At 47.6% G+C, this 26,374-nt stretch overlaps 1 protein-coding gene across 2 annotated transcripts in view; it reads left to right on the forward strand.

Annotated features, from left to right (window-relative positions):
* The first annotated feature begins 7,290 nt into the window (after window positions 1–7,290).
* LOC115416245 (TGF-beta receptor type-1-like) overlaps window positions 7,291–26,374 on the forward strand; it is a 40,588-nt gene continuing 21,504 nt past the window's right edge. For both annotated transcript variants that reach the window (XM_030129993.1, XM_030129992.1), the window contains exons 1-8: window positions 7,291–7,361; window positions 18,589–18,840; window positions 20,009–20,275; window positions 20,577–20,807; window positions 22,490–22,657; window positions 22,858–23,014; window positions 24,068–24,192; window positions 24,269–24,399. In XM_030129993.1, the coding sequence (XP_029985853.1) occupies window positions 7,298–7,361; window positions 18,589–18,840; window positions 20,009–20,275; window positions 20,577–20,807; window positions 22,490–22,657; window positions 22,858–23,014; window positions 24,068–24,192; window positions 24,269–24,399 (1,395 nt within the window). In that variant the 5' untranslated portion in view covers window positions 7,291–7,297. The remainder of the gene's footprint in view (window positions 7,362–18,588; window positions 18,841–20,008; window positions 20,276–20,576; window positions 20,808–22,489; window positions 22,658–22,857; window positions 23,015–24,067; window positions 24,193–24,268; window positions 24,400–26,374) is intronic.

Below are 26,374 nucleotides of genomic sequence, written 5' to 3' on the forward strand. Positions count from 1 at the left end.
TGATGCATTGTGGGAGCCGGTGTTCAGTGTTTTCATTTTAACTGTAGAAACACGTCAGATTTCATCTCAAACTTCACTGTACGTTTTGAATGAACTGAATAAATCCAGTGTTTTTGGACCCTGACCTAGTTTTGTTTTTGTTTGTTTTTTTGATGATGGGAAAATAAGGAAAAATAAATTCATTGGTCCTCCTTATTTAAAAAATTCACAGATACAAAGGTCCAAAGTAAGTGCTGCCTTCTGGGACTGTGGGAATTATGGGAAATGCAGGTTATGAACTCGAAAATTGTATATAAAATTGAAAGCTGTTCTAAATGGTTCCAAAGGCATCAGTAAATGATTCCTGAGGTACTGAAGGGTGTTTCAAACAATTTTTTGATTGGGGGGGTTATCAGCGCCCCCCCGGTGGTCAAACATGAGGCTATAGCCTTCCCATTTGAACACCAGGGGTCGCAAATGAATGTTTGAATAAAGGCTAAAAACGCCTCAAGAAAAACATAGAAGGGCATCTATAATGATCTAGAGCAGTTTTTAATCAGATTTGAACATGGTCCAAATTTCTAAATGTTCCAAAGGCATCAGTGAAGGATTTCTGAGGTATTGAAACCAATTTTAACCCATTTTAGCGGGGGGGTCATCAGTGCCCCCCGGTGGTCAAACTTAAGGCTCCAAAAAATGAAATTCTGGTCATATTTTTATATATATTTAAAAACAGTTTTAAATGGTTCCAAAAGCATCAATAGATGATTTCTGAGGTATTTCAAAGACAGAGTCTGTTCTGGACACAGTTCAAATAAAGGACATCAAATGAAAAAATAAACACTCCAATAAGTCGCAGATTTCCGTCCGTTCTACTGCAGTACAGAGATGAAGGATTTATGCCCCGTTCTAGTGTTGAAATCTGTCTGATCACATGGTCAGGACATGGGTGTGGCCTGGAAATGTCACCATTTACCGAGATCTCAACTGTGTGTACTGTTGGACTGCAACTGGTATCGTACATGACCATTATCGTACATGACCGGTATCGTACATGACCATTATCGTACATGACCGGTATCGTACATGACCATTATCGTACATGACCGGTATCGTACATGACCATTATCGTACATGACCATTATCGTACATGACCGGTATCGTACATGACCATTATCGTACATGACCGGTATCGTACATGACCATTATCGTACATGACCATTATCGTACATGACCATTATCGTACATGACCGGTATCGTACATGACCATTATCGTACATGACCATTATCGTACATGACCGGTATCGTACATGACCATTATCGTACATGACCATTATCGTACATGACCATTATCGTACATGACCGGTATCGTACATGACCATTATCGTACATGACCATTATCGTACATGACCGGCTGTGCTGTGGTTCTCGTTCTTTCCTCTCGTCTACTCTCCACTTACTCTGATGGTTCTGTGTGTTTTAATGGTGGGATCCATTTAAGCAGCTAAAGCCAAGGAACTGATTCTCACTGAGACCAAATATGAGCGTTTTGAGCCTGCAGCAGCATTCAGGACAAAAACTGGACATGGCACAGACAGACGTCCACTGGAGTAAACAGTTCATAGTCCATGGGTGCACAGATAGTCCAGGGTCAAAGGGCACGTTTACGTTCAGCTGCTGCACACACACACACACACACACACTTTTCCATCCAGTGTGTGTTTTTCTTCTCTTTTCTTTGTCTGTGTGTGTGTCTGTGTGTGTGTGTGTGTGTGTGTGTGTGTGTGTCTGTGTGTGTGTCTGTGTGTTTCTGTGTGTGTCTGTGTGTGTGTGTGTGTGTCTGTGTGTGTGTGTGTGTGTCTGTGTGTGTGTCTGTGTGTTTCTGTGTGTGTCTGTGCGTGTGTGTGTCTGTGTGTGTGTGTTTCTGTGTGTGTTTCTGTGTGTGTGTGTGTGTGTGTGTGTGTGTGTCTGTGTGTGTTTTTGTGTATGTGTGTCTGTCTGCGTGCGTGTGTGTGTCTGTGTGCATGTGTGTGTGCGTGTTTGTGTGTTTGCTACTCAGACAAATGCCTCCAGGACAGTGGGAGTGGACGCAGGTCTGTCCAGTCCAGGTGTGGCTCAGGTTTATGTTTCTGAGACGGAGGTCACTGACCTTTGAAACACAAAGACCATCTGAGTGGAAACATTCAGACCATTAGGATGACCGTTTGACCAAAGGAGGTTAGGATGACCATTAGACCGAACGAGGTTAGGATGACCGTTAGACCGAACGAGGTTAGGATGACCATTAGACCCAAAGATGTTAGGATGACCGTCAGACCCACTGATGTTAGGATGACCGTCAGACCCACTGATGTTAGGATGACCGTTAGACCGAATGATGTTAGAATGATTATTAGACCGAACGATGTTAGGATGACCATTAGACCCAATGATGTTAGGATGACCGTCAGACCCACTGATGTTAGGATGACCGTCAGACCCACTGATGTTAGGATGACCGTTAGACCGAATGATGTTAGAATGATTATTAGACCGAACGATGTTAGGATGACCATTAGACCCAATGATGTTAGGATGACCGTTAGACGCAATGATGTTAGGATGACCGTTAGACCCAGTGATGTTAGGATGACCGTTAGACCCAATGATGTTAGGATGACTGTTAGACCCAATGATCTTAGGATGACCGTTAGACCCAGTGATGTTAGGATGACCGTTAGACCCAATGATGTTAGGATGACCGTTAGACCCAAAGATGTTAGGATGACCGTTAGACCCAGTGATGTTAGGATGACCGTTAGACGCAATGATGTTAGGATGACCGTTAGACCCAGTGATGTTAGGATGACCGTTAGACCCAATGATGTTAGGATGACCGTTAGACCGAAAGAGGTTAGGATGACCGTTAGACCCAAAGATGTTAGGATGACCGTTAGACCCAACACACTGGAACTGACCCTCAGGAACAAGCCTTTGGTCTGGGTCAGGGTTAGGGTCAGGGTTAGGGCCTCGCAAATGTTCCAGTGTTGGAAACTGTCATGGTGTGGTTGGGATCCCAGAAGAACCTGTTGCCATGGCAGTAGACAGCTTTTAGTTTTACTCAGAATCATTTCCATTTTCTGTTTCTGTGGATTTCAGAACATCTCCTTCATTGTTTTAAACACAGGTCCTGACATTTTACTCAGCAGGTGTTTTTCCATTTATGCTGAGTCATACTGTTCTGCAGAGCCACTGAGTATCTGACTGAACATCTGACTACAGGTCTGACTCATCTGCACATGGAAACGCTCTGCTGTTACTAAACATCTGATCTGGAGCTGGAAGAATCTGTCACTGATCCAAATGTTCCAAAAAAAAAGCAGTTAACAGCAACTAAACAAAATATGACATGAACATGATTACCTAACCCTAACCCTAATGACCCCAGGAACCATGTTGTCGGGGACATTTTGCTCCTGGTAGGGTCTCCCATGCCAGACTGGGCCTAGGCGAAGGGCCAGACCAAGAACAGTTCAGTGGACCCTTCATGACAAGGGAACAACGGGATGTGTACCTGGCCTGGAGGGTTACCTGGAGGCTCCGCCCTGGAGGCTCCGCCCTGGAGCCAGGCCTGGGGCTGGGGCCTGTGGGTGAGCACCCAGCAGCCAGGCCTTTGTCCATGGGGTCCGTCTGGGCCCAGCCCGAATTGGAGACATGGGCCCGTCTTCCTGTTGGCCCAGCACCTGCAGGGGGAAGCAGAAGGGTCCTCAGTTCTGGAAACTGGCTTTTGGAACATGGAATGTCATGTCGCTGGTGGGGACGGAGCGGGAGCTTGTCCTAGAGGTTGAATGTTACTGGTTAGATATAGTTGGCCTCACCTCCACACATAGTGTCAGCTCTGGAACCCAGGTCTTTGAGAGGGGTTGGACTCTGTCTTTGCTAAAGTGTCCCCGGGGGAGAGGTGGAGGGTGGTGGTGGGGGTTTTGATCGCCCCCAGACTCTCTGCCTGCATGCATGAGTTTACCCCAGTGGATGAAAGGGTTGCTTCCCTTCACCTTCAGGTCGGGAAACGGGATCTGACTGTTGCACCGAACAACAGTTCCGACTACCTGCCGTTTTGAAGCCCCTGGGATGGGTGCTGGAAAGCACCCCAAAGGGGGATTCCATTGTCCTACTGGGGTACTTCAATGCCCACGTGGCCAACAGCAGCATGAACATAGAGTGGTGTGGGGGGGGTCTGCCCCATCTGAACCCAAGCGCTGTTCAGTTATTGGATTTCTGTGCAAGTCACAGTTTGGCCATAACTAACACCATGTTCGGACATACCGTACTTGGTACTGGTACTGGTATCGGGTACCAGTACTAGTACCCAGGTGTTATGCCACTGGGTTAAGTGTGTTGTAAAGTGTGCATATGTAGTGTTTGAGGTTGTCTTTAAAATAGTGGGGCTGATCACCGGTGGACTTTGGTTCACTTTGAGCTGGTGCTGGAGGTTTTTCTAGGGTGAGTCCAAAATGGTTCTGACCTGCAGAACTACGTCCACAGGACATGGTCCAGGTGGGTCCCTTCAGTTCAACACTACAGTGTCAGTGTGTGTCGGTTCCATCAGAACATCTGACTCCAAAGTCAATGAAGCATCTCATCCCTGATGCTTTATTTCAGACCACTTCCTCTGTATAGACCCGGGGTCACCAACACCTGTCACCCGAACCCACAGGGACCCAGTTGACCCCATGACTCACCCTAACCCGAACCCTAACCCGAACCCTAACCCAGGCCTGTTCTAAAAATAGAACTAGTTACCAGTGAGCTCAGTTAAATTGATTTACTTTTGTTGCTGTTCTGTTTGAATCACATTTACAGTTTAGTTGCAAAAATGAATTTATTTATTTATTTATTTATTTATTTATTTATTTATTTATTTATATAAGCGGCTGGATAGCTCAGTGGTTTACACCACTGACTTTGGGGTGGAAGGTTGCTGGTTCGAATCCTGGCGGGAGGGAAGCATGGATCCAGGTGGGCCCTTGGGCCCTTTATGCTACACACCTATACCTCCAAACGAGCGTTACAATAAATGATAGAGTCATACCGGCTCGGACGTCACCCGGGACAACAAGGTCCATGTCAGGTGTCGAACTGGAACCAGACATTCATGGAGCAGGGCAGAAAACATGGTACTGATGGAGTGTTACTACGGTAACAGCCCCAGTGACAAAGGGTCCATGCAGAGGATGGAATGGATGCTTCCAAAGCCCACATCCTCCCTGACGTAGGAACAGCTGTTAGCTCAGTGTTCAAATATACACAATAAGAAGTTTGTATCGCAGCGAGAGACTGATGAGGTTCAGCGCTGGACCTCATCCACACTACAAAGATGCTACGGCAAGGGGGAGGAGCCAGGACCACAGGTCAGCCTGGGGGTGGTCTCACCATCACCCTGAATATGGAGACTGGGTACCAAGACCCTAACCCATATCCTGGTACCAAGGCCCTAGCCCATATCCTGGTACCAAGGCCCTAACCCATATCCTGGTACCAAGGCCCTAACCCATATCCTGGTACCAAGGCCCTAACCCATATCCTGGTACCAAGACCCTAATCCATATCCTGGTACCAAGGCCCTAACCCATATCCTGGTACCAAGGCCCTAACCCATATCCTGGTACCAAGGCCCTAGCCCATATCCTGGTACCAAGGCCCTAGCCCATATCCTGGTACCAAGACCCTAACCCATATCCTGGTACCAAGGCCCTAACCCATATCCTGGTACCAAGGCCCTAGCCCATATCCTGGTACCAAGGCCCTAGCCCATATCCTGGTACCAAGACCCTAACCCATATCCTGGTACCAAGGCCCTAGCCCATCTCCAGGGCCCATGTGCTGATTATTGATCCCCTGGTTTGATCGGCTCAGGTCGTTCTGACTCAAACTGTTGAAGGAGAATAAATGTAAACATGTATGAGAGGGTGTGTGTGTGTGTGTGTGTGTGTGTGTGTGTGTGTGTGTGTGTGTGTGTGTAAGTGTGTGTGTGTAAGTGTGTGTGTGTGTGTGTAAGTGTGTGTGTAAGTGTGTGTGTGTGTGTAAGTGTGTGTGTGTGTGTGTGAGTGTGTGTGTAAGTCTGTGTGTGTGTGTGTGTGTGTGTGTGTGTGGGACAAAGGCAGTGGTCACATGACCCATTGTTTGCATCATCTGTCTGTGTTTTAACTGGAGTGTGTGAAACATTAAAGGCTGAACTATGGATAATATGGACACGTGTGATTTCCTTACGGACAGACATCGTTTGAGGTATCTCAGAGCTGTAGTAATTGTAGTTTTTGTTTTTGAAGCAGATTTCAGACAATATTTGAAACTCTTTACTACCACTGTGATTAAAAAATAAATAAATAAATAAAAAACACACTAACCAGATCCTTGTACGTCAAAATAATGAGTTATAATGATGTTAGTTTCACAAAAAATATTTTCTGAAAATTATGCATTAGTAGTGGAAAATAATACATTAATATTACAAAAAAATGATTTGTTTTTTCATTATAATGAGACTTTCTTAAAATAATAATAATGCAATATCTGAAAATAATTACATGTTTTATGAACATAGTAGAATCTCTTAATAATGTGTTTCTCAAAATACAGTATGTTATTCTCTTAAAATAGTGATTTAACATCTCATAATGACATAATTTTCTTTTTGAGATGTTTGATAAATATCACCAGGTTCATTAATAGTTCATCTAATTGCATTGCATATCCTGTAGGTGTGAATGTTGAACTGGAGAAACGTCCAGGGTTAGGGTTATGGTAACCCCGCATTTACCCACTCCGACCCTCTCGAGGACTAAGCGGTTCAGAAGTTTGAATAAATGAATGATGTATCTCTATATAACTGTATATCTATGATAAATACCTCAAAAATTACATAGCAATAACACTGTCATTGTTAACTTTTGAGAAATTATGGTCATTCTTTTGAGACTCACAGGAACTGTTTTAATTGACAGGCTCTGTTCCGTTCATGTCCTAATAATAATAATAATAACAATAATAATAATAATAATAATAATAATAATAATAATAATAATAATAATAATAATAATATCAGGTCCGTGCATTCATTCTTCTCTTTGTCGTGAATAGCAACAGTGTTTGTTTACACAAATGGTAGAGTTCCTCTAATGGGGCGGGCTTTAGCAGGTCCCTCCGCCAATCAGTTTCGGCCTTCCTCCGTTCTCTCGCTGTTGGGGCGGGACTTGCAGCTGTGTTATCCAATCGCCGTCCTCCTTCCTCCCCGCAGGCAGAAGTTGTCTGTCCTCTGTTAGTCTGTTCTGGAGCCACGATGGATGCGCTAGCATGTCTGCTGCTGCTGCTGCTGTCCGGGGCCAGGATACACCAAAACACCGGTAAGTACTGTCCGGAGGACGGCGGACCGCGGGGGGGAGGGGGCGTCTGGGTTTGGTTGGTGGGTAGTTTTGTCGGTTGTGCTCCGGACCGTCGGTGTGTCGCTGCTCTTTGTTGTGTCTCTTTGTCGGAGTGTGTGGAACTAAGATGGCGGAGGGTCCGGGCCGGCTGGCCTCCAGCCTGTCTGCCGATGCCTGTGTGTCTGTCTGACCGAGGAATGTGGACAAAACCGAGGAAAAGAAAGAAAGGAAAAGAAAGGAAAGGGTCCAGGCACAGCGGCCAGAGCCACGGCCCGGCCCGGTTTGGGTAAGGTTTGTCCGTGGACACGTCCAGGGTTTTAGGCTCCAACAAGAAGAGACAGTTGAACAAACCCAAAAGTTGGCACCGAAGTCCGCGGAGGTTTGGCCCACACTGGCGGTTCATTTACGGGCAGTTTGGACCCGAACCACCGGCGAAAGAAGGGACGGAGCCCCGGGGAAAAAAGGGACTGAGCCCCGGGGAAAGAAGGGACGGAGCCCCGGGGAAAGAAGGGACGGAGCACAGGAGGACTCCTTAACTGTGTCCCCGGGGTTGGCGACATCTGTTTAGTCTTGGTTATTCCTGGTTATCACTAATTGCCCCTGGTTATCCTCATTTACCCCTGTTTATCCTCAGTTACCCCGGTTATCCTCATTTACCCCTGGTTATCCTCATTTACCCCTGGTTATCCTCAGTTACCCCTGGTTATCCTCAGTTACCCCTGGTTATCCTCAGTTACCCCTGGTTATCCTCATTTACCCCTGATTATCCTCATTTACCCCTGGTTATCCTCATTTACCCCTGGTTACCGTTATCCGTCCACGTTGGCCCATGTTCATTTTGTTTCATGTTCTGACACTGAATTCATTTACTCCTGTTTTGGGTTGAACTCTTTTTGCAGTCACACACACAAACACACACATACATATATATATATATATATATATATATATATATATATATATATATATATATATATATATGTATATGTATATATGTATACAGGGTGGGGAAGCAAAATGTACAATATTTTGAGGCAGGGATTGAAAGACAGTGTATGACCAATTAGTTTATTGAAAGTCATGAGAATTTATTTGCCACAAGAAAATGTCCATAATAGAAAATGTTTTTATTCTATGTGTCCTCCTTCTTTCTCAATAACTGCCTTCACACGCTTCCTGAAACTTGCACAAGTGTTCCCCAAATATTGGTGTGACAACTTCTCCCATTCTTCTTTAATAGTATTTTCCAGACTTTCTGGTAATAGTTTTGCTCATAGTCATTCTCTTCTTTCCATTATAAACAGTCTTTATGGACACTCCAACTATTTTTGAAATCTCCTTTGGTGTGACGAGTGCATTCAGCAAATCACACACTCTTTGACGTTTGCTTTCCTGATTACTCATATGGGCAAAAGTTTCTGAAAAGGTATGGATAATAGTGTTAGGTATGATTATGACATTAGTATATGTTTGGGTTCAAAACAATTGACGTAGTGCCTGCTGAGAAAAAACAACTAAATGTTCAGTGTAAATTTTGCTTCCCCACCCTGTGTGTATGTATATATACACACACACACACACACACACACATATATATATATATATATATATATATATATATATATATATATATATATATATATATATATATATATATATATATATGTATATATATATATATATATGTATATATATATATATATATATGTATATATATATGTATATATATATATATATGTATGTATATGTGTGTGTGTGTGTGTGTATAATTTATTTATTTATTTTGCAGTTGTGTGTTTTTCTTCTGCCCATGTGTGTGTTTTTGGGATTCTTTAATGGCCTGTTGGAGTGTTTTCTACTTCCATTTGCTCATTAGCCTCTGTCTGTTAAATGTCTATATTCTGTTTGGTGCTGTTAGCCCATTAGCCTGTGAGCTGCAGTTAGCAGCGCTTACAAAAACTCAGACAAACCCCTAACAGTCTGGTTGTTTTCCAGGGGTTGAGTGTCTACAGTCCATGTTTTCTTTTTGGTGTCCTCTATCCTCTGTCCTGTGTTCTCTATCCTCTATCCTCTGTCTGCTGTCCTCTGCCCTCTGTTCTCTATCCTCTGTCCTCTATCCTCTGTTCTCTATCCTCTGTCCTCTATCCTCTGTCCTCTATTCTCTGTCCTCTATCCTCTGTCCACTACCCTCTGCCATCTATCCTTTGTCCTCTATCCTCTGTCCTCTATCCTCTATCTTCTGTCCTCTATCCTCTGTCCTCTATCCTCTGTTCTCTATCCTCTATGCTCTATGCTCTGTCCTCTATCCTCTGTCCTCTATCCTCTGTTCTCTATCCTCTGTCCTCTATCCTCTATCCTCTGTCCTCTATTCTCTGTCCTCTATCCTCTGTTCTCTATCCTCTATGCTCTATGCTCTGTCCTCTATCCTCTGTCCTCTATCCTCTGTTCTCTATCCTCTATCCTCTGTCCTCTATCCTCTATCTTCTGTCCTCTATTCTCTGTCCTCTATCCTCTGTTCTCTATCCTCTATGCTCTGTCCTCTATGCTCTGTCCTCTATCCTCTGTCTTCTGTCCGCTATCCTCTGTCCTCTATCCTCTGTTCTCTGCCCTCTATCCTCTGTCCTCTACCCTCTGTCCTCTATCCTCTCTTCTCTATCCTCTGTCCTCTATCCTCTGTCCTCTATCCTCTCTTCTCTATCCTCTGTCCTCTACCCTCTGTCCTCTATCCTCTGTCCTCTACCCTCTGTCCTCTATCCTCCACCACAGACTCCTTCATTCTGTCCATTTTGTCCACTGGTGTTTCACAGACATTAGCTTAAACTGCGGTGGTTTCTCAGACTGACTACAGCTGCAGACGGAGGTTTACAATACGAAGGAAGGGTCTGTCGTAGACTTCAGACAGAGGAGGGGGTGTGTGGGGGGTGGGGGTGTGTCTCCTCAGGACACTGTCCCAGTCTGGGTTCATGAGTCCGGGCTGTTTACGGCCCAGAACCGCTGTCAGAACAAATGTGGATTGGTCCCAGCCCTACTACTGTCTGTCTGTCTGTCATTCTGCTGTGCTTTGGGTTTCTCTGCTGCTGTTCTTTGTTTCATTGGATGCTCATATATTTCCATTTATGTATTTATTTCGTTCATGGTTGTGCATTTCATCAGTAAACATTCAATAGTCATCAAGTAAACAAACATGTACACACCCATGCTTGAAAAGGAGCAGGATGAAGAAAATCTTATATTTCCTGCCCCCTTCTAAATAATAATAACCTTAATGGTTAGCCATACACAACTAGCTATAAAATCATACTCACTCTCTCTCTCTCTCTCTCTCTAGATAGATAGATAGATACATAGATATGTGTGTGTCTGTTGTGTGTGTGTGTGTATTATCTGCATCTGCATTAGGAGGCTTTTCCACACAGACACAAACCAACCCATAGTGTGTGTGTGTGTGTGTCGGTCCTGACTACACACTGGTGTGTTTCCTTTGTGTCACATTCCTTTGTGTGTGAGAGCTTCATCCTGGTGAAGAGGGCCCCCCCCCCCCCCCAATCCTGGTCTTCAACAGCATAGATGAAGAGGCTCGGTCATACCCCCCCCCCCCCCCCCCCCCCCCCATGTGTCCTCACATACCCCATCCCTGCTGCTGCCTTATTAAATGGATATGTTAGCTCTGGGGCTGCACCAGGAGGATAATGGGGGGGGGGTTCCTGCTTTTTCCTTTGTGTGTAAATGGGATTGTCATGGTGTCGGATGTACGCTCGCAGAAGCTGCATCAGTTCAATCTGAACAGAAACAACTGTGTGTGTTTGATGGAGATGAGCTAAGGCAGTGGCACATCCACCTGCACACACCTGGAGTGGACAGCGCCACTGCCCCCACCCCACCCACCCCCACATCCACCTGCACACACCTGGAGTGGACAGCGCCACTGCCCCCACCCCACCCACCCCCACATCCACCTGCACACACCTGGAGTGGACAGCACCACAGCCCTGGCACTACCACTGTCCTCAACCCCCACCCACCCCCACCTCATCCTTATCCCTTTCATTCCATAACAGCCCCCCCGCCCCCTTCAAGCCAAGCATACGAAGTAAACACAGCACATTTAGCTGGAGTGGATGGCTGTTGTGTCAGCACAGTGAAATGCACCGTCCGGGGAGGCTGGGGGGGGGGGGTATCCTAACAAAATAGGATGTACTTTCAGCCTTTATTTAGCTGTTGGGGGGGGGTCTGATGTTTATCACATTTTTTTTTTACATGTTTAAATATTGGAAAAACGAACACGTTTAAATATTGTAGACATGATCAGCTGTTTTCACCAGGTGACTTTTGCTCTGTTTGCACAGAGTGAGTCATTGGAGTTTGTTTGGTTTTGTTGTGGGCTGCATCTGCATTGAAAGTACAAAGATCTGAAAAAAGGAATAATTATGTTTTGGCCTGACAACCTTTTTTCTCCTCTTGAACTTCAATCTTGTCTAATTGATTGGATTGATTGGCTTGATTGGATTGCTCCACATGTCCGTCAGCAGGTGATGGGTGGGAAAACCGGGCTTTAGGACACGCATGATGTTTGTGACACAGTTTGACTCCATGGTTTTGGTCGACTTTGGCCTTTCCTTTCTGTTGCTTTGAAGGTCTGTTTGAGTGTGATCAGACCCCCAGGCCCCCACACCGTTCAGGACAATAGTAAGTGTTGGTGTACTCAGATGTCAAATTTCTTAAAGTTATAACGACAGATCCGAGGGCTGAACCAGTCACTTCCATTTGTTGTTCTTTCTTTGTGTGAAAATGGCAGAAAATAAATTCTCTGTATTTCAGCAAGCAGATGTGAGTGAAATGATGGAGCTATTTCTGCGCAGCAGTGTATTCAAAGTGTTTAAAGTGTTCTGTTCACTTATTTTTATTTGTATTTTTTAAAATAAAACCTGCTGTAAGCAGACAGGAGGCAGTTGGAGTCATGGGGTTTGTGTTCAAGGCCACACTTTCACTACTGTTTCCCTTTTCTGCAGATCTGTTGTGTTTTAACTCCACACTGATCCTGGAGAAATTCCAGTGAGGTAGCGAGGCCGTGTCCTTTCATCTGCACTGCCCCCCCCCCCCATGGGCCCTGGGGTGTGTTCGTATGAAATGCTTATGTGGTGTTGTTTGGCTGCTGCTACTGTCAGGAATGACAGGCATGCAGGTGACCCTGTTGGCTGCTGTCCTGGGGGGGCACAGAACCACAACTAATACCGGGGGGGGGGGAGCACAGAACCACAACTAATAATACCTGGGTGGGTACAGAACCACAACTAACACCGGGGGGGTACAGAACCACAGCTAATACCAGAGGGCGGGGCACAGAACCACAGCTAATACCACAGGGATTCATGACCCCCCCCCCCCCCCCCATTTACAGGCAGCTGAATCTGTTTGTGGACCCAGGCGCTTATTCTCGTTCATAACCTGCATCTTTTTCCATCCAGAATATTTGGACATAATTGAACTTAACAATTATTAGCACTAGTTAGACTGTTGAAGTGTATGAGACTCCAACTCCCAAGATGCTTTTCCAGAAGCACACATCTGCTTTTCATACAGTTTGTACCCTCTGCACACTTCTGTGTGGAAAGTGTCATGAGAGAACGTTTAGTAGGATTTGGTCTTTTATCCAAAAATATTGGACTGATTGATTCTGGCCCAAGGGCTATGGGAATCATTTGGTCGTCTGTCTGTCCATCTGTCTGGTCTGCAAATGTGAACTGGGTCTGGTGTCAGAGTCACTGTGTGTAGCCTTAGACCCCTGAACCTGTATGATGTCTGTGATACCTTCAAACCCCTGAACCTGTATGATGTCTGTGGTACCTTCAAACCCCTGAACCTGTATAATGTCTGTGGTACCTTCAAACCCCTGAACCTGTATAATGTCTGTGGTACCTTCAAACCCCCAAACCTGTATAATGTCTGTGGTACCTTCAAATCCCTGAACCTGTATAATGTCTGTGGTACCTTCATACAGTGTGATCTGAACATGGCTCTGGACTCTGGTATGTGGTTGACCTTCAGATGTTTGGACCGTGTGTGAAAGGACGTGGATGGACCATAACCCTAACCCAGACCCACCCACTCACTGACCGACCCACCAGCCCACCCACCCGGCTGCTGTTATTGCATGAGTAGAATCAGTAGAACCCTACTCCTCATCAGTAGAACCCTTCTCCTCATCAGTAGAACCTTACTCCTCATCTGTAGAACCCTTCTCTTCATCAGTAGAATCCTTCTTCTCATCAGTAGAACCCTTGTCCTCATCAGTAGAACCATTGTTCTCATCAGCAGAACCCTACTTCTCATCAGTAGAACCCTACTCCTCATCAGTAGAACCCTTCTTCTCATCAGTAGAACCCTTCTCCTCATCAGTAGAACCTTACTCATCAGTAGAATCCTTCTTCTCATCAGTAGAACCCTTGTCCTCATCAGTAGAACTCTACTCCTCATCAGTAGAACCCTTGTCCTCATCAGTAGAACCCTTGTCCTCATCAGTAGAACCCTACTCCTCGTCAGTAGAACCCTCCTCTTCATCTGCTGTGGTCAGTCGGTGCTCTGCTCTGTTGTGGAACCTGGTGGTTTCCTCTGCTGTCAGACATTGACACACAGGTGAAACCTGAAACCACACACCAGTGTTCCTCATCCTTCTGCGAACAAACGCTATATCCATAAAATCCAGATTGTTTTCATCAAACAGAACTTTATACATTTTTGTTTTAGTCAAATCTAGTTACCTATGTAGTTACTTATCTAGTTAAATGTTGATACTGGCAACAAATGATTACATTTTGGTGGTGATTGGGGGGGGGGGGGTGACCGATCTGCCCTGGTGGAGGTCTGCGCTCTCCGAGTGCTTTTTGTAGTTTGAATTCTGGGACTGATTCGACTCGTTGAACCCTAACCCTAAACTCGTCAGTGTCGGTTGCTTCATCTAAACTCGTCAGTGTTGGTTGTTTCAACTGCATAACCAGACGCAGATGTGGTTTTCTGCGTTTCTAAGCATTAACTGATAAAGGAAGTAAAACTCTGTATGATGACTGTATGAGAAACCAGCCGATGGCAGGAACAGGAAGTGTGTGTTTTCACAGACATTAGGGTTAGTTGTAGTTGGGTTAGGGCTAGGGCATTAGGGTTGGGTCTTGGTTTTGTCTGTTTTCAGGTGATGGGGTCATGGTTGTGTTGTTCAGGTCTTGGTTTTGCAGGTCCTCAGGCCTGGCTTCTGTTGTTGTCGGTGTGTTCTGGGCTGTGTTGGAGAAGTGGCAGAAGATGCTGATGGTGTTCGTGGAGCATCCTGCCTCCACCTCTGGGACTGAACCAACTGAACGTGACGGCGTCTGGGTGGAGCAGCTGCCGGGGGCGGAGCAGCTGCCGGGGTCGGATCTGTGCGACCTTTCGGAGCGAGCCGCTGCATATTCATGTGTGCGTGGGATCCGACAGATGCCGGGTCCGTTCTGCTCTGCGTGTGCATGTGTGCGCTGAACCGCGGCCTCCTCTTTGTTCTGGAGCCTCAAACAGCTGAGACAGCCTGATTCACTGACAGACACACTGACAGCCCCCCCCCCCCCCCCCCCCCCATCTGTCTGCAGACTGAGGTAAAGTGGTGGTTGTGATTTGAGAATCCACTGCTGATAAAACCTGTTCTTGTTGGACAGGAACATTCCTCTCTGTGTGTGTGTGGGGTGGGGGGGGGGTGGGGGTTTACATCATTTAACAAAACAAATATGTAATTAAACATCATTTAGAACTCTTATTATTTTCATACGTTTTTATGAAATTTAACCAATCGCTCGAAAGCACATTTGTCAGTGTGGACAAACTGGTGTGATGGAAATGTGGTCAAAGTAAATTTAGTTTTTTATCGTCCAACATGAATGTAAGCTCCATCTAAACCACTACAGATGATCCTGTGGGGGTGTGCTTGGCAGTGGGCCCCTCCCCCAACACTCACATGACACATCTGGTGTGGACAAAGGGCTGGGGGGGACGGGGGGGATGGGTCAGGGGGATCATGACCTGTGGAAATGATGGTGAGACTGAAAAGGTTCAGTTTAATAACAGGAAATTATCTCACATGGGTGGGTGGGGGTGGGGGACACCACTGTGTGTGTGTGTGATCATTTTGACAGTTTCAGAAGCACAGTAGTGCACATCAGCGTTAAGGAGGACACGTCTGTGCAGAGTGTGTGGTTACCATGGAGACCAAATGAATGAAGCACAGGCACAGTGAGAGGAACAGAAGATGTGTGGTGTGTTTAGGGTTAACCCAGCAGACCCAGCCAAGGTCCAAGTCCACCGGTGCTAACATGACCCCAGCCCAGGTCCAAGTCCACCAGTGCTAACCTGATGCTAGCCTGGTGCTCCTTCTAGGCTGGTGCCAGGGCGGTGGGTCTGCTTAAACGCCTCAGCGGTGACTGTGGGTCTGGTTAAACTGCTCAGCTGCTCCGGTTTAGACAGAATCTCATTTGACAGATATGTTGTGGATGGACATTAGTCTGGTTTTCCCTGATCTGGGTCAGGGTTATAATAATAATAATAATAATAATAATAATAATAATAATAATAATAATAATGGATCAGATTTCTATAGTGCTTTTCTATGAACACATACTCAAAGTGTGTACAGTGGATCCATTATTCATTCACTCTCACATTCTCCCTCTGGTGGTGGTAAACTCCATCTGTATCCACAGCTGTCCTGGGGCCCTAACCCTGTTCCTAACCCTAACCCTTAAAGCTGGTTTCTGTTCCATTTCCGTTCATCTGTTTGTTTGTGTCTGTGGTCAGTCTGTGTGAGACGGTGAAACAGATGGATTCATCAGACTGAATGAGTCACACACACACACACACACACACACACACACACAGACACAGTAAACACACACGCACGCACACACCCAGTAAACACACACAGACACACACACAGTAAACATATACACACACACACAGTTGTTATTTTTCTCTTGTCATTTCCTGTTCTCTGCTGAATTCATCTCCAGGAGTCAGTCTGAGTTAGTTTATATACGTTCCATAGGTAGTGCCCCCCCCCCCCCTTCCTCCAAGCGGCCCCCTCTCATTACCTCCCTCTCAGCTTTCTCGTTCCAAGTGCCCCCCCCCGACAGTGTGATAATACAGATAATGAACTCAAACTCCCATGATTCCACAGTGGGTTTACTGTGTGAGCATGTGCAGATAATGAACTCAAAAGTTGTCAGAGTTGTTTTAGTTCAGGTTCCACATTCAGACCAACTGTGATCGACAGTCAGATAATAGAATCAGAACGATACAGAAGGACGACACATTTAAATCCAAAGTTGGTATTGGATTGGTGTCAGCAAAACTAATCCTAAAAAAAATCAGATTGGAAGCAAAAAAATCCAGATGTGGACCTGACGAGTTCTAATATGTGAGGGCGTTCAAATCTGAATGTGTAATGAGTTTGACCCAAAGACAATCTGATGTCCGTGACAGAACCAGAACCGAATCTGACAGAAGAACTGGACTGTAGAGGGGAACAGAGGTTCTGTTTATGTTCCATCTGTGGTTCCATGGTGGTTCTGTTGATGTTCCATCTGTGGTTCTGTGGCGGTTCTGTTTATTTTCCATCTGTGGTTCCGTGGTGTCTCTGTTTATTTTCCATCTGTGGTTCTGTGGTGGTTCTGTTGATGTTCCGTGGTGGTTCTGTTGATGTTCCATCTGTGGTTCCATGGTGGTTGTGTTAATGTTCCATCTGTGGTTCCATGGTGGTTGTGTTTATTTTCCATCTGTGGTTCCATGGTGGTTGTGTTTATTTTCCATCTGTGGTTCCATGGTGGTTGTGTTTATTTTCCATCTGTGGTTCCATGGTGGTTGTGTTTATGTTCCATCTGTGGTTCCATGGTGGTTCTGTGGTGTTAAAGCTCATCCGTTTTAATGAATTCTTGTACGGATGGGGTTATTAGAACCTTATCAAATCAACTGTATTCAAACAGAACAGGCCCAGGTCATGTGATCACACTCAAAGGTTCCACCTTTATTTACATCATGTTCAATAATGGCATAGAAGGTTTGCGAACACCTGGATCAAAGGTTAGCTAACACCTGCGTCGAAGGGTAGCCAACACCTGCATCGAAGGATAGCATTCGCTAACACCTGCATTGAAGGCTAGCCAACATCTGCATCAAAGGTTCGCCAACACCTGCATCGAAGGTTGGCGAACACCTGCATCAGAGGTTAGCTAACACCTACATCTAAGGTTAGTGAAGTACCTGAATGCACTCCGGAGCACCTGCACACCCGAGCACCTGTCCACCTGTACACCCAAGCACCTGCACACCCGAGCACCTGTACACTTGGGCACCTGCACACCCAAGCACCCTAACCCTAACCCGTGTCTGGAGCTGGTTGCTGCTTTAAGGTTATTTTGACCTCTTGTGCAGTGCAGCTGACACTGTGGTGGTGTTTCTAGAGCCAGTCTACATGCCTGTTGGTGTGGTATGAATGCAGACTGCTGCAGTCTCCTAATCATTTGTTGTGTTAGTTCTGTTCCTGTTGCACTTGGTTGAATTCCAAAGGGGGTCATGGTAGGGCCTGTCTCAGCAGATCCAGGGAAAGGCCGTCCATCTGCCTGGAACAGTGCATGTTCCAGTTGACGGGGGTTGGATCTTTCATCTGACACCGGCACAGACGTCCATCTGAGGTTGGACAGGACAAAAACATCTGCACTGGGGGAAATTTATTCATGTGATTAAGTAGAAAATTGGAGGGAAAAAAGTAATTTTGCTTTGGTGTCAAAAATGGAGAGATGCTTTTTTGTGAATTGTGCCTAAAGGCAGAATTGTGTGGTCAGACAGGAATGGGAGTAAAGAGATCATCCTTCAGGACCTTCCATCAGCAGGACCAGCTCCATCAGAAGATACCTTTGACTGTCGGTCATATTTGAACATATTTGAATATCCATCCACAGACATTAAACAGCTGGTCCACAGATCATTTGGTGTGAATATAGAAGGTGGTTTGTAACTCGTTTGTTCTGTTCGTGCTTTTGAATAGTTGACATTCCAGTGGCTCTGACTTCCTGTCCATTTGTCACATGTTCCAATCTTTTCTGAACCCACCTGTCTTCTTTAACTTCCTGTAGAGTCTGAACCTGGTGATGCCAGTTTTGGTGTTTGACACTAATGGGCTGTTTCTGGTTTCCTCCGTCAGCTCTCCAGTGTTACTGCGAACGCTGCAGCGCCAACTCCAGCTGCACCACCAATGGCGTCTGTTATGTGGCCATCCGTAAGTCGGGCAGTCAGCTGATCACTGAGCGCAGCATGTGTGTGCACGAAAGCGAACTGATCCCACGAGACCGGCCCTTTATCTGTGCCCCGTCCACCAAACAGGAGACGGGGATCTACCCCATGTGCTGCATCACCGACTACTGCAACAAGAACCCCGACCCCACCAGCTTCCCTGGTAAGCCCCAACTTTCACCCTGGTAAACCCAAACCCTAACCCTGGTAAGCCTGAACTTTAACCCCGGTAAACCCTAACTCTGGTAAACCCTAACTCTGGTAAACCCAAACCCTGGTAAACCCAAACCCTGGTAAACCCTAGCCCTGGTAAAAATTGCATGAATGTCCATTTTTCTCTGTTGGATCTTCAGAAGGTTCTAAGTAGAGTTTGGGTGCATATGCACGCAGTGACCGGCAGTGAGCGAGAGCTGGCTGCAAAACAAATCCACCCACAGGTATAAATAAAGTCACCTTGAACCTTGAACCTTGAAATACAAAAAGAAGAAATGGGAGTGAGACAAAAAAAGTGAGTAATTTATTGAAAACAACAGTGAACCTGAACTGGTGTGTTCATCAGTCCATCCACAGTTGAAGAGCACAGCCTTGAACAGACCAAATCTGGGCACACATGTGGATTCAATGGCATTGAAGCCTCAGTCACAAAGCTTTGTACGAACTCCAGGACTCGTACACACCAGGAGATTCGTACCAGTCCTGGAGTTTGTAGACATTCACAGACATTCGCAGACATTCACAGACATTCGCAGACATTCATAGATATTCGTAGGTGTTCATGGACATTTGTAGACATTCGTCGACATTCTTAGGCGTTCGTGGACATTCGTAGGCATTCGCAGACATTCGCGGACAGTCATAGGCATTCGCAGACATTTGCAGACATTCATAGGCATTCGCAGACATTTATAGGCATTCGCAGACATTCGTGGGCATTTGCCGACATTCACGGACATTCACAGACATTCGCAGATGTTCACAGACATTTGTAGACATTCATGGACATTCATGGACATTTTAATATGGGGTCCAGATGGACTGGATAATACTGAGCCTGGTTCTGTTCTGGTCCAGTCCTATATGGGTCCCCCCCGTCCATATGGACTGATTCATTCACCAGTCTGGACCTCAGGTAGTCTACGTGGATCTGACTGAGCCTCCAAACGGTCCACCAGGCCAACACATGGAACCGGTCCTGCCTCCCTAAACCTGTTGGTGTCCTGGCTCATGGTGGACCCTTTAGGCTCATGGTGGACCCTTTAGGCTCATGGTGGACCCTTTAGACACCAGTCTGGTCCCTGTTAACCTCATGGTTGTGTTCTTTCTCTTGACAGTCCCTACAGTGAAGACCCCCCCACTGGGGCCCGTGGCCCTGGCTGCAGTCATCGCTGGCCCTGTCTGCGTCCTGTGCCTGCTCCTGGTAGTGGCCTTCTACATCTGCCACAGCCACAGGGGTCTGGGAGCTGGGGGGGCCGGGGCCCACCACCACCACCACCGGGTACCCAATGAGGAGGACCCGTCCCTGGACCACCCCTTTATTACTGTGGGGACAACCCTGAAGGACCTCATCTACGACATGACCACCTCTGGCTCTGGATCAGGTAATACTGCTGCACCCTGGGCCCCTTTACGGGTACATGGGTACCCTGGGCCCTTTTACAGATACGCAGGTACCCTGGGCCCTTTTACAGGTACACGGGTACCCTGGGCCCCTTTACAGGTACACAGGTACCCTGAGCCCTTTTACATATGGGTACTCTGGGCCCCTTTACAGGTACATGGGTACCCTGGGCCCAGAGTCTATATTGTATAAGCAGACCCACGTATATAATCTATACTGTTTGGTGCTTCTGTTCCATCACAGATGCATATTTTTTGTGTGTTTTTATGGTTTTTTTTTAGGGTTACCTCTGCTGGTCCAGAGAACCATCGCCAGGACCATCATCCTTCAGGAGAGCATCGGAAAAGGCCGTTTCGGGGAAGTGTGGCGGGGGAAGTGGCGTGGCGAGGAGGTGGCAGTGAAGATCTTCTCCTCCCGCGAGGAGCGTTCCTGGTTCCGGGAGGCGGAGATCTACCAGACGGTGATGCTCCGACACGAGAACATCCTGGGATTCATTGCTGCAGACAATAAAGGTAAAGGTCCAGGTTCTAGAGGAGGACCATGGTCCACATTGGTACTGTATGGAAGGAGTAGAAGACCTGAGACAGGGCTAGGGTTAGGGTCCTGGGGTTAGGATACTTTAAATATGTGTTCATAGGAAAACACTATATAAATCTAATCCATTCTTATTATTATTGATCCTGCCAGGGTTTGTGTTTATTTGCAGACTTAGGAAGTTTAAATCTAATTATATCTATAATGACACATACATATATGTTTAGATAACAACACGTACACACACACACACACACACACACACACACACACAATCCAGCCCCTAGGCATGCAGACTGCTTTTACAAACATTTGTGACAGAATGGGTCGCTCTCAGGAGCTCAGTGAATTCCAGCGTGGAACTGTGATAGGATGCCACCTGTGAAACAAATCCAGTGGTGAAATTTCCTGGCTCCTAAATATTCCACAGTCAACTGTCAGATGGATTATAAGAAAGTGGAAGTGTTTGGGAACGACGGCAACTCAGCCACGAAGTGGTAGGCCACGGAGTGCAAAGAGGTGGCCGACTTTCTGCAGAGTCAATGGTACAGACCTCCAAACTTAATGTGTCCTTCAGATTAGCTCCAGAACAGTGCGCACAGAGCTTCATGGAATGGGTTTCCGTGGCCGAGCGGCTGCATCCAAGCCATACATCACCAAGTGCAATGCAAAGCGGTGGATGCAGTGGTGTAAAGCACGCCGCCACTGGACTCTAGAGCAGTGGAGGAGCCTTCTCTGGAGTGACCAATCACGCTTCTCCATCTGGCGATCTGATGGACGGGTCTGGGTTTGGCGGTTGCCAGGAGAACGATACTTGTGGGAGCGCATTGTGCCAAGTGTAAAGTTTGGTGGAGGGGGGGTTATGGTGTGGGGTTGTTTTTCCGGAGCTGGGCTCGGCCCCTTAGTTCCAGTGAAAGGAACTGGGAATGCTTCGGCAGACCAAGACATGTTGGACAATTCCATGCTCCCAACTTTGTGGGAACAGTTTGGAGCTGGCCCCTTCCTCTTCCAACATGACTGTGCACCAGTGCACAAAGCAAGGTCCATTTGGACATGGAGGACAGAGTCTGGTGTGGATGAACTGGACTGGCCTGCACACAGTCCTGACCTCAACCCCATAGAACACCTTTGGATGAATTAGAGCGCAGACTGAGAGCCAGGCCTTCTGTCCAACATCAGTGTGTGACCTCACAAATGCGCTTCTGGAAGAATGGTCCAAAATTCCCATGAACACACTCCTAAACCTTGTGGACAGCCTTCCCAGAAGAGTTGAAGCTGTTAGAGCTGCAAAGGGTGGAGCCACGTCAGACTGAACCCATAGACTAGGAATGGGATGGCACTGAAATTCATATGTGAGTCAAGGCAGGTGAGCAAATACTTTTGGCAATATAGTGTAGGTCAAGGTAATGACACACATATGTATCGATAATGACACGTATATGTATACTGACACATATATGTTTAGATGCTGACATGTATGTATAGGTAGTGCCACATGTGCGTTGTGTTTTTTTTGGTGAAAGCAGACCAGCCGATGCTTATGTTTGTGTTCTTCAGGAACAGGCCTGTGGTTCATGTATGTTTAGTGTTGGACTGTTGGAAGGCTATCAGCCAATCACAGCTGATGTGTGTGTGTGTGTGTGTGTGTTTGTTTGTGCAGATAACGGGACGTGGACTCAGCTGTGGCTGGTGTCCGACTACCACGAACACGGATCCCTGTTCGACTACCTGAACCGCTACACCGTCACCGTGGAGGGCATGATCAAACTGTCCCTGTCCACCGCCAGCGGCCTGGCACACCTTCACATGGAGATAGTGGGCACGCAAGGTCAGACCCTGACCCTGATCCTAACCCTAACCCTGACCCCATCCCTAACCCTGACCCTAACCCTAACCTGAACCCTAAGGGGCCTACATGTGCGGTCGGTTCCTCTTCTGTTCAATGTGCTGTGTTGTGGTTCCTTTCTAATCCATAATTAGACTCGGTTCAAACTGCAGCTCTTCTCTTCGGTGTCTGCGCCCCTCCAGGTAAACCAGCCATTGCTCATAGAGACCTGAAATCCAAGAACATCCTGGTCAAGAAGAATGGGACATGTTGTATCGCCGACCTTGGACTCGCCGTTCGCCACGACTCGGCCACCGACACCATCGACATCGCTCCGAACCACAGAGTGGGAACCAAAAGGTACAACCCCGACAGCCTGACGCTCTGGGTTCCTCAGGATTCGGAGGCGTCCTCCTGGTCCTGGTTCCTCAGGGTTCCTCAGGATTCGGAGGCGTCCTCCTGGTCCTGGTTCCTCAGGGTTCCTCAGGATTCGGAGGCGTCCTCCTGGTCCTGGTTACTCAGGGTTCAGAGGCGTCCTCCTGGTCCCGGTTCCTCAGGGTTCCTCAGGATTCGGAGGCGTCCTCCTGGTCCTGGTTCCTCAGGGTTCCTCAGAGTTCTTCAGGGTTCGGAGGCGTCCTCCTGGTCCTGGTTCCTCAGGGTTCGGAGGCGTCCTTCTGGTCCTGGTTCCTCAGGGTTCCGCCGGGTCCTCCTGGTCCTGGTTCCTCAGGGTTCCTCCAGGTCCTCCTGGTCCTGGTTCCTCAGGGTTCCTCAGGGTCCTCCTGGTCCTGGTTCTACATGGGCACAGACACACATGTTGATTTTAGATCTGTTTCTTCTTCTCTTCCTGCTTCTTATTTGTCGTCTTCTGGACAAAAGTTGCTAGGAAACTCTTCTACTTTGAGAAAACCCACGAAAAACCACATGTGAATGGTTGGTTTTAGTATTCAAGGCAAATAATATGACAAAACTGGACAGTTTCCATTTCTTGCCACTAGGAAGATGCAGTGAAATGGATCCAACCCCTCCATGACTGTGTCCCACTGCACTGGGTTTAATGTTCCATTAGTTCAGATCAGTTTAATTCATGGCATAACAAGGAAGAACACATTTATGGATTTAAGGAGGTCTGCTATTTAACCTCCTGATGTCTGTGTCCTCTTTGTTGACTTTGTGTCCTCTCTGTTGACTCTGTGTCCTCTCTGTTGACTCTGTGTCCTCTTTGTTGACTCTGTGTCCTCTCTGTTGACTCTGTGTCCTCTCTTGACTCTGTGTCCTCTCTGTTGACTCTGTGTCCTCTCTGTTGACTCTGTGTCCTCTGTTGACTCTGTGTCCTCTGTTGACTCTGTGTCCTCTCTGTTGACTCTGTGTCCTCTCTGTTGACGCTGTGTCCTCTCTGACTCTGTGTCCTCTCAGGTATATGGCTCCAGAGGTGTTGGATGACTCCATAAACATGAAACACTTCGAGTCCTTCAAACGGGCCGACATCTACGCCATGGGTTTGGTGTTCTGGGAGATCGCCAGCCGCTGTTCCATGGGAGGTAAGGGTCCGTCGTGACCAGGGCCGATGTGAACTCACCCACAGGATACTCTTTAACCCACATGAATGTCTGCCAGGCATCCATGAGGACTACCAGCTGCCCTACTACGACCTGGTCCAGTCCGACCCATCGGTGGAGGAGATGAGGAAGGTGGTGTGTGAGCAGAAGCTTCGACCCAACATCCCCAACCGCTGGCAGAGCTGTGAGGTAGGTGGTCTGAGGTGGACCCCAAGGAACTGCTTCAGTGGACGCCCAAGGAACCGGTTCAGTGGACTGGGGTAGGGTCTACTGGTTCAGTGGACACCCAAGGAACCGGTTCAGTGGACGCCCAAGGAACTGGTTCAGTGGGCTGGGGTAGGGTCTACCGGTTCAGTGGACGCCCGAGGAACCGGTTCAGTGGACGCCCAAGGAACCGGTTCAGTTGGACTGTTAGGGTCTAGTGGTTCATTTGGACTGTGTTAGGTTCTAGTGGTTCAATGATTCAACTATAACTACCCATAACTAACTATAACTTTAAGTATAACTTAGTATGACTAATTACCAAGACTAAGAGCAGTTCAAAAGCTCCTATGAAGAAGAAAGATCTAAGGAATATGACATCGCCCAGCATGGCGCAGCCGGGGCCCCACCCTGGAGCTAGGCCCAGGGTTGGGGCTCGAAAACAAGCGCCTGGTGGCCGGACCTTTGCCCATGGGGCCCGGCTGGGCACAGCCTGAAAGAGTGACGTGGGCCCGTCCTTCGGTGGAACCACCACACACCGAGGGAACTGTAGGGGTCGCGTGCAATGTAGATTAGGTTGCAGTCGACGGCAGGGGGCTTAACGACCCGATTCCCGGACATAGAGTCTAGCTCTTGGGACATGGGATGTCACTTCACTGGGGGGGAGGGAGCCGGAACTTGTGAGGGAGGTTGAGAGATACTGTCTAGATATCGTCGAGCTCACCTCCACACACAGCTTGGGCTCTGGAACCCAACCCCTCGAGTGGGGCTGGACTCTCCACTTCTCTGGCATTGCCCGCGGTGAGAGGTGGCGGGCTGGTGTGGGCTTGCTCATAGCCCCTCAGCTCAGGCATCATGTGTTGGAGTTTTCCCCAGTGAACGAGAGGGTGGCGTCCCTACGCCTTCGGGTCAGGGACAGGTGCCTCACTGCTGTCTTGGCCTATGGGCCGAACTGCAGTGCAGAGTACCCGGCCTTCTTGGAGTCCCTGGGAGGGATTCTGGATGGTGCTCTGACTGGGGACTCCATTGTTCTCTTGGGTGACTTCACCGCTCATGTGGGCAACGACAGTGAGACCTGGAGTGGGGTGATCAGGAGAAACAGCCTCCCTGATCTGAACCTGAGTGGTATTTTGTTATTGGACTTCTGTGCTAGTCACAGTTTGTCCATAATTAACACCATGTTTGAACACAGGGATGTCCATAAGTGCACATAGCATCAGGACACCCTAGGCCGAAGGTCGATGATCAGCTTCGTTGTCATGTCATCAGACCCCCAGCCGCGTGTTTTGGACACTCGGGTGAAGAGAGGGGCAGAGCTGTCAACTGATCACCACCTTGTGGTGAGTTGGATCCGCTGGCGAAGGAGGAAACCGGACAGACTGGGCAGGCCCAAATGTGTTGTGAGGGTCTGTTGGGAACGTCTGGCGGAGCCCAATGTCAGTGCGGTCTTCAACTCCCACCTCCGGGAGAGCTTCTCCCAGATCCCGGGGGAGGCTGGGAACATTGAATCTGAGTGGACCATGTTCTCCACCTCCATTGTCGAAGTGACTGCCCGGAGCTGTGGTTGCAAGGTCTCCGGTGCCTGTTGCGGCGGCGATCCCCAAACCCAGTGGTGGACCCCGGAAGTAAGGGATGCCGTCAAGCTGAAGAAGGAGTCTTATCGAGCCTTGTTGGCTCGTGGGACTCCCGAGGCAGCTGATGGGTACCGGCAGGCCAGGCGTGCCACAGCCCGAGCAGTTGTGGAGGCAAATCTCGGGTCTGGGTGGAGTTTGGGAAGGCCATGGAGGAGGACTATCGGTCAGCCTCGAGGAAATTCTGGCAAACCGTCCAGTGCCTCAGGAGGGGAAAGCAGTGCACCACCAACACTGTTTACAGTGGGAGTGGGAAGCTTCTGACCTCGACTGGGGATGTGGTTGGATGGTGGAAAGAATACTTGGAGGATCTCCTCAATCCCACTGTCACG

The sequence above is a fragment of the Sphaeramia orbicularis genome, unplaced genomic scaffold (genome assembly GCF_902148855.1).
Source record: "Sphaeramia orbicularis unplaced genomic scaffold, fSphaOr1.1, whole genome shotgun sequence".
NCBI lineage: Eukaryota > Metazoa > Chordata > Actinopteri > Kurtiformes > Apogonidae > Sphaeramia > Sphaeramia orbicularis.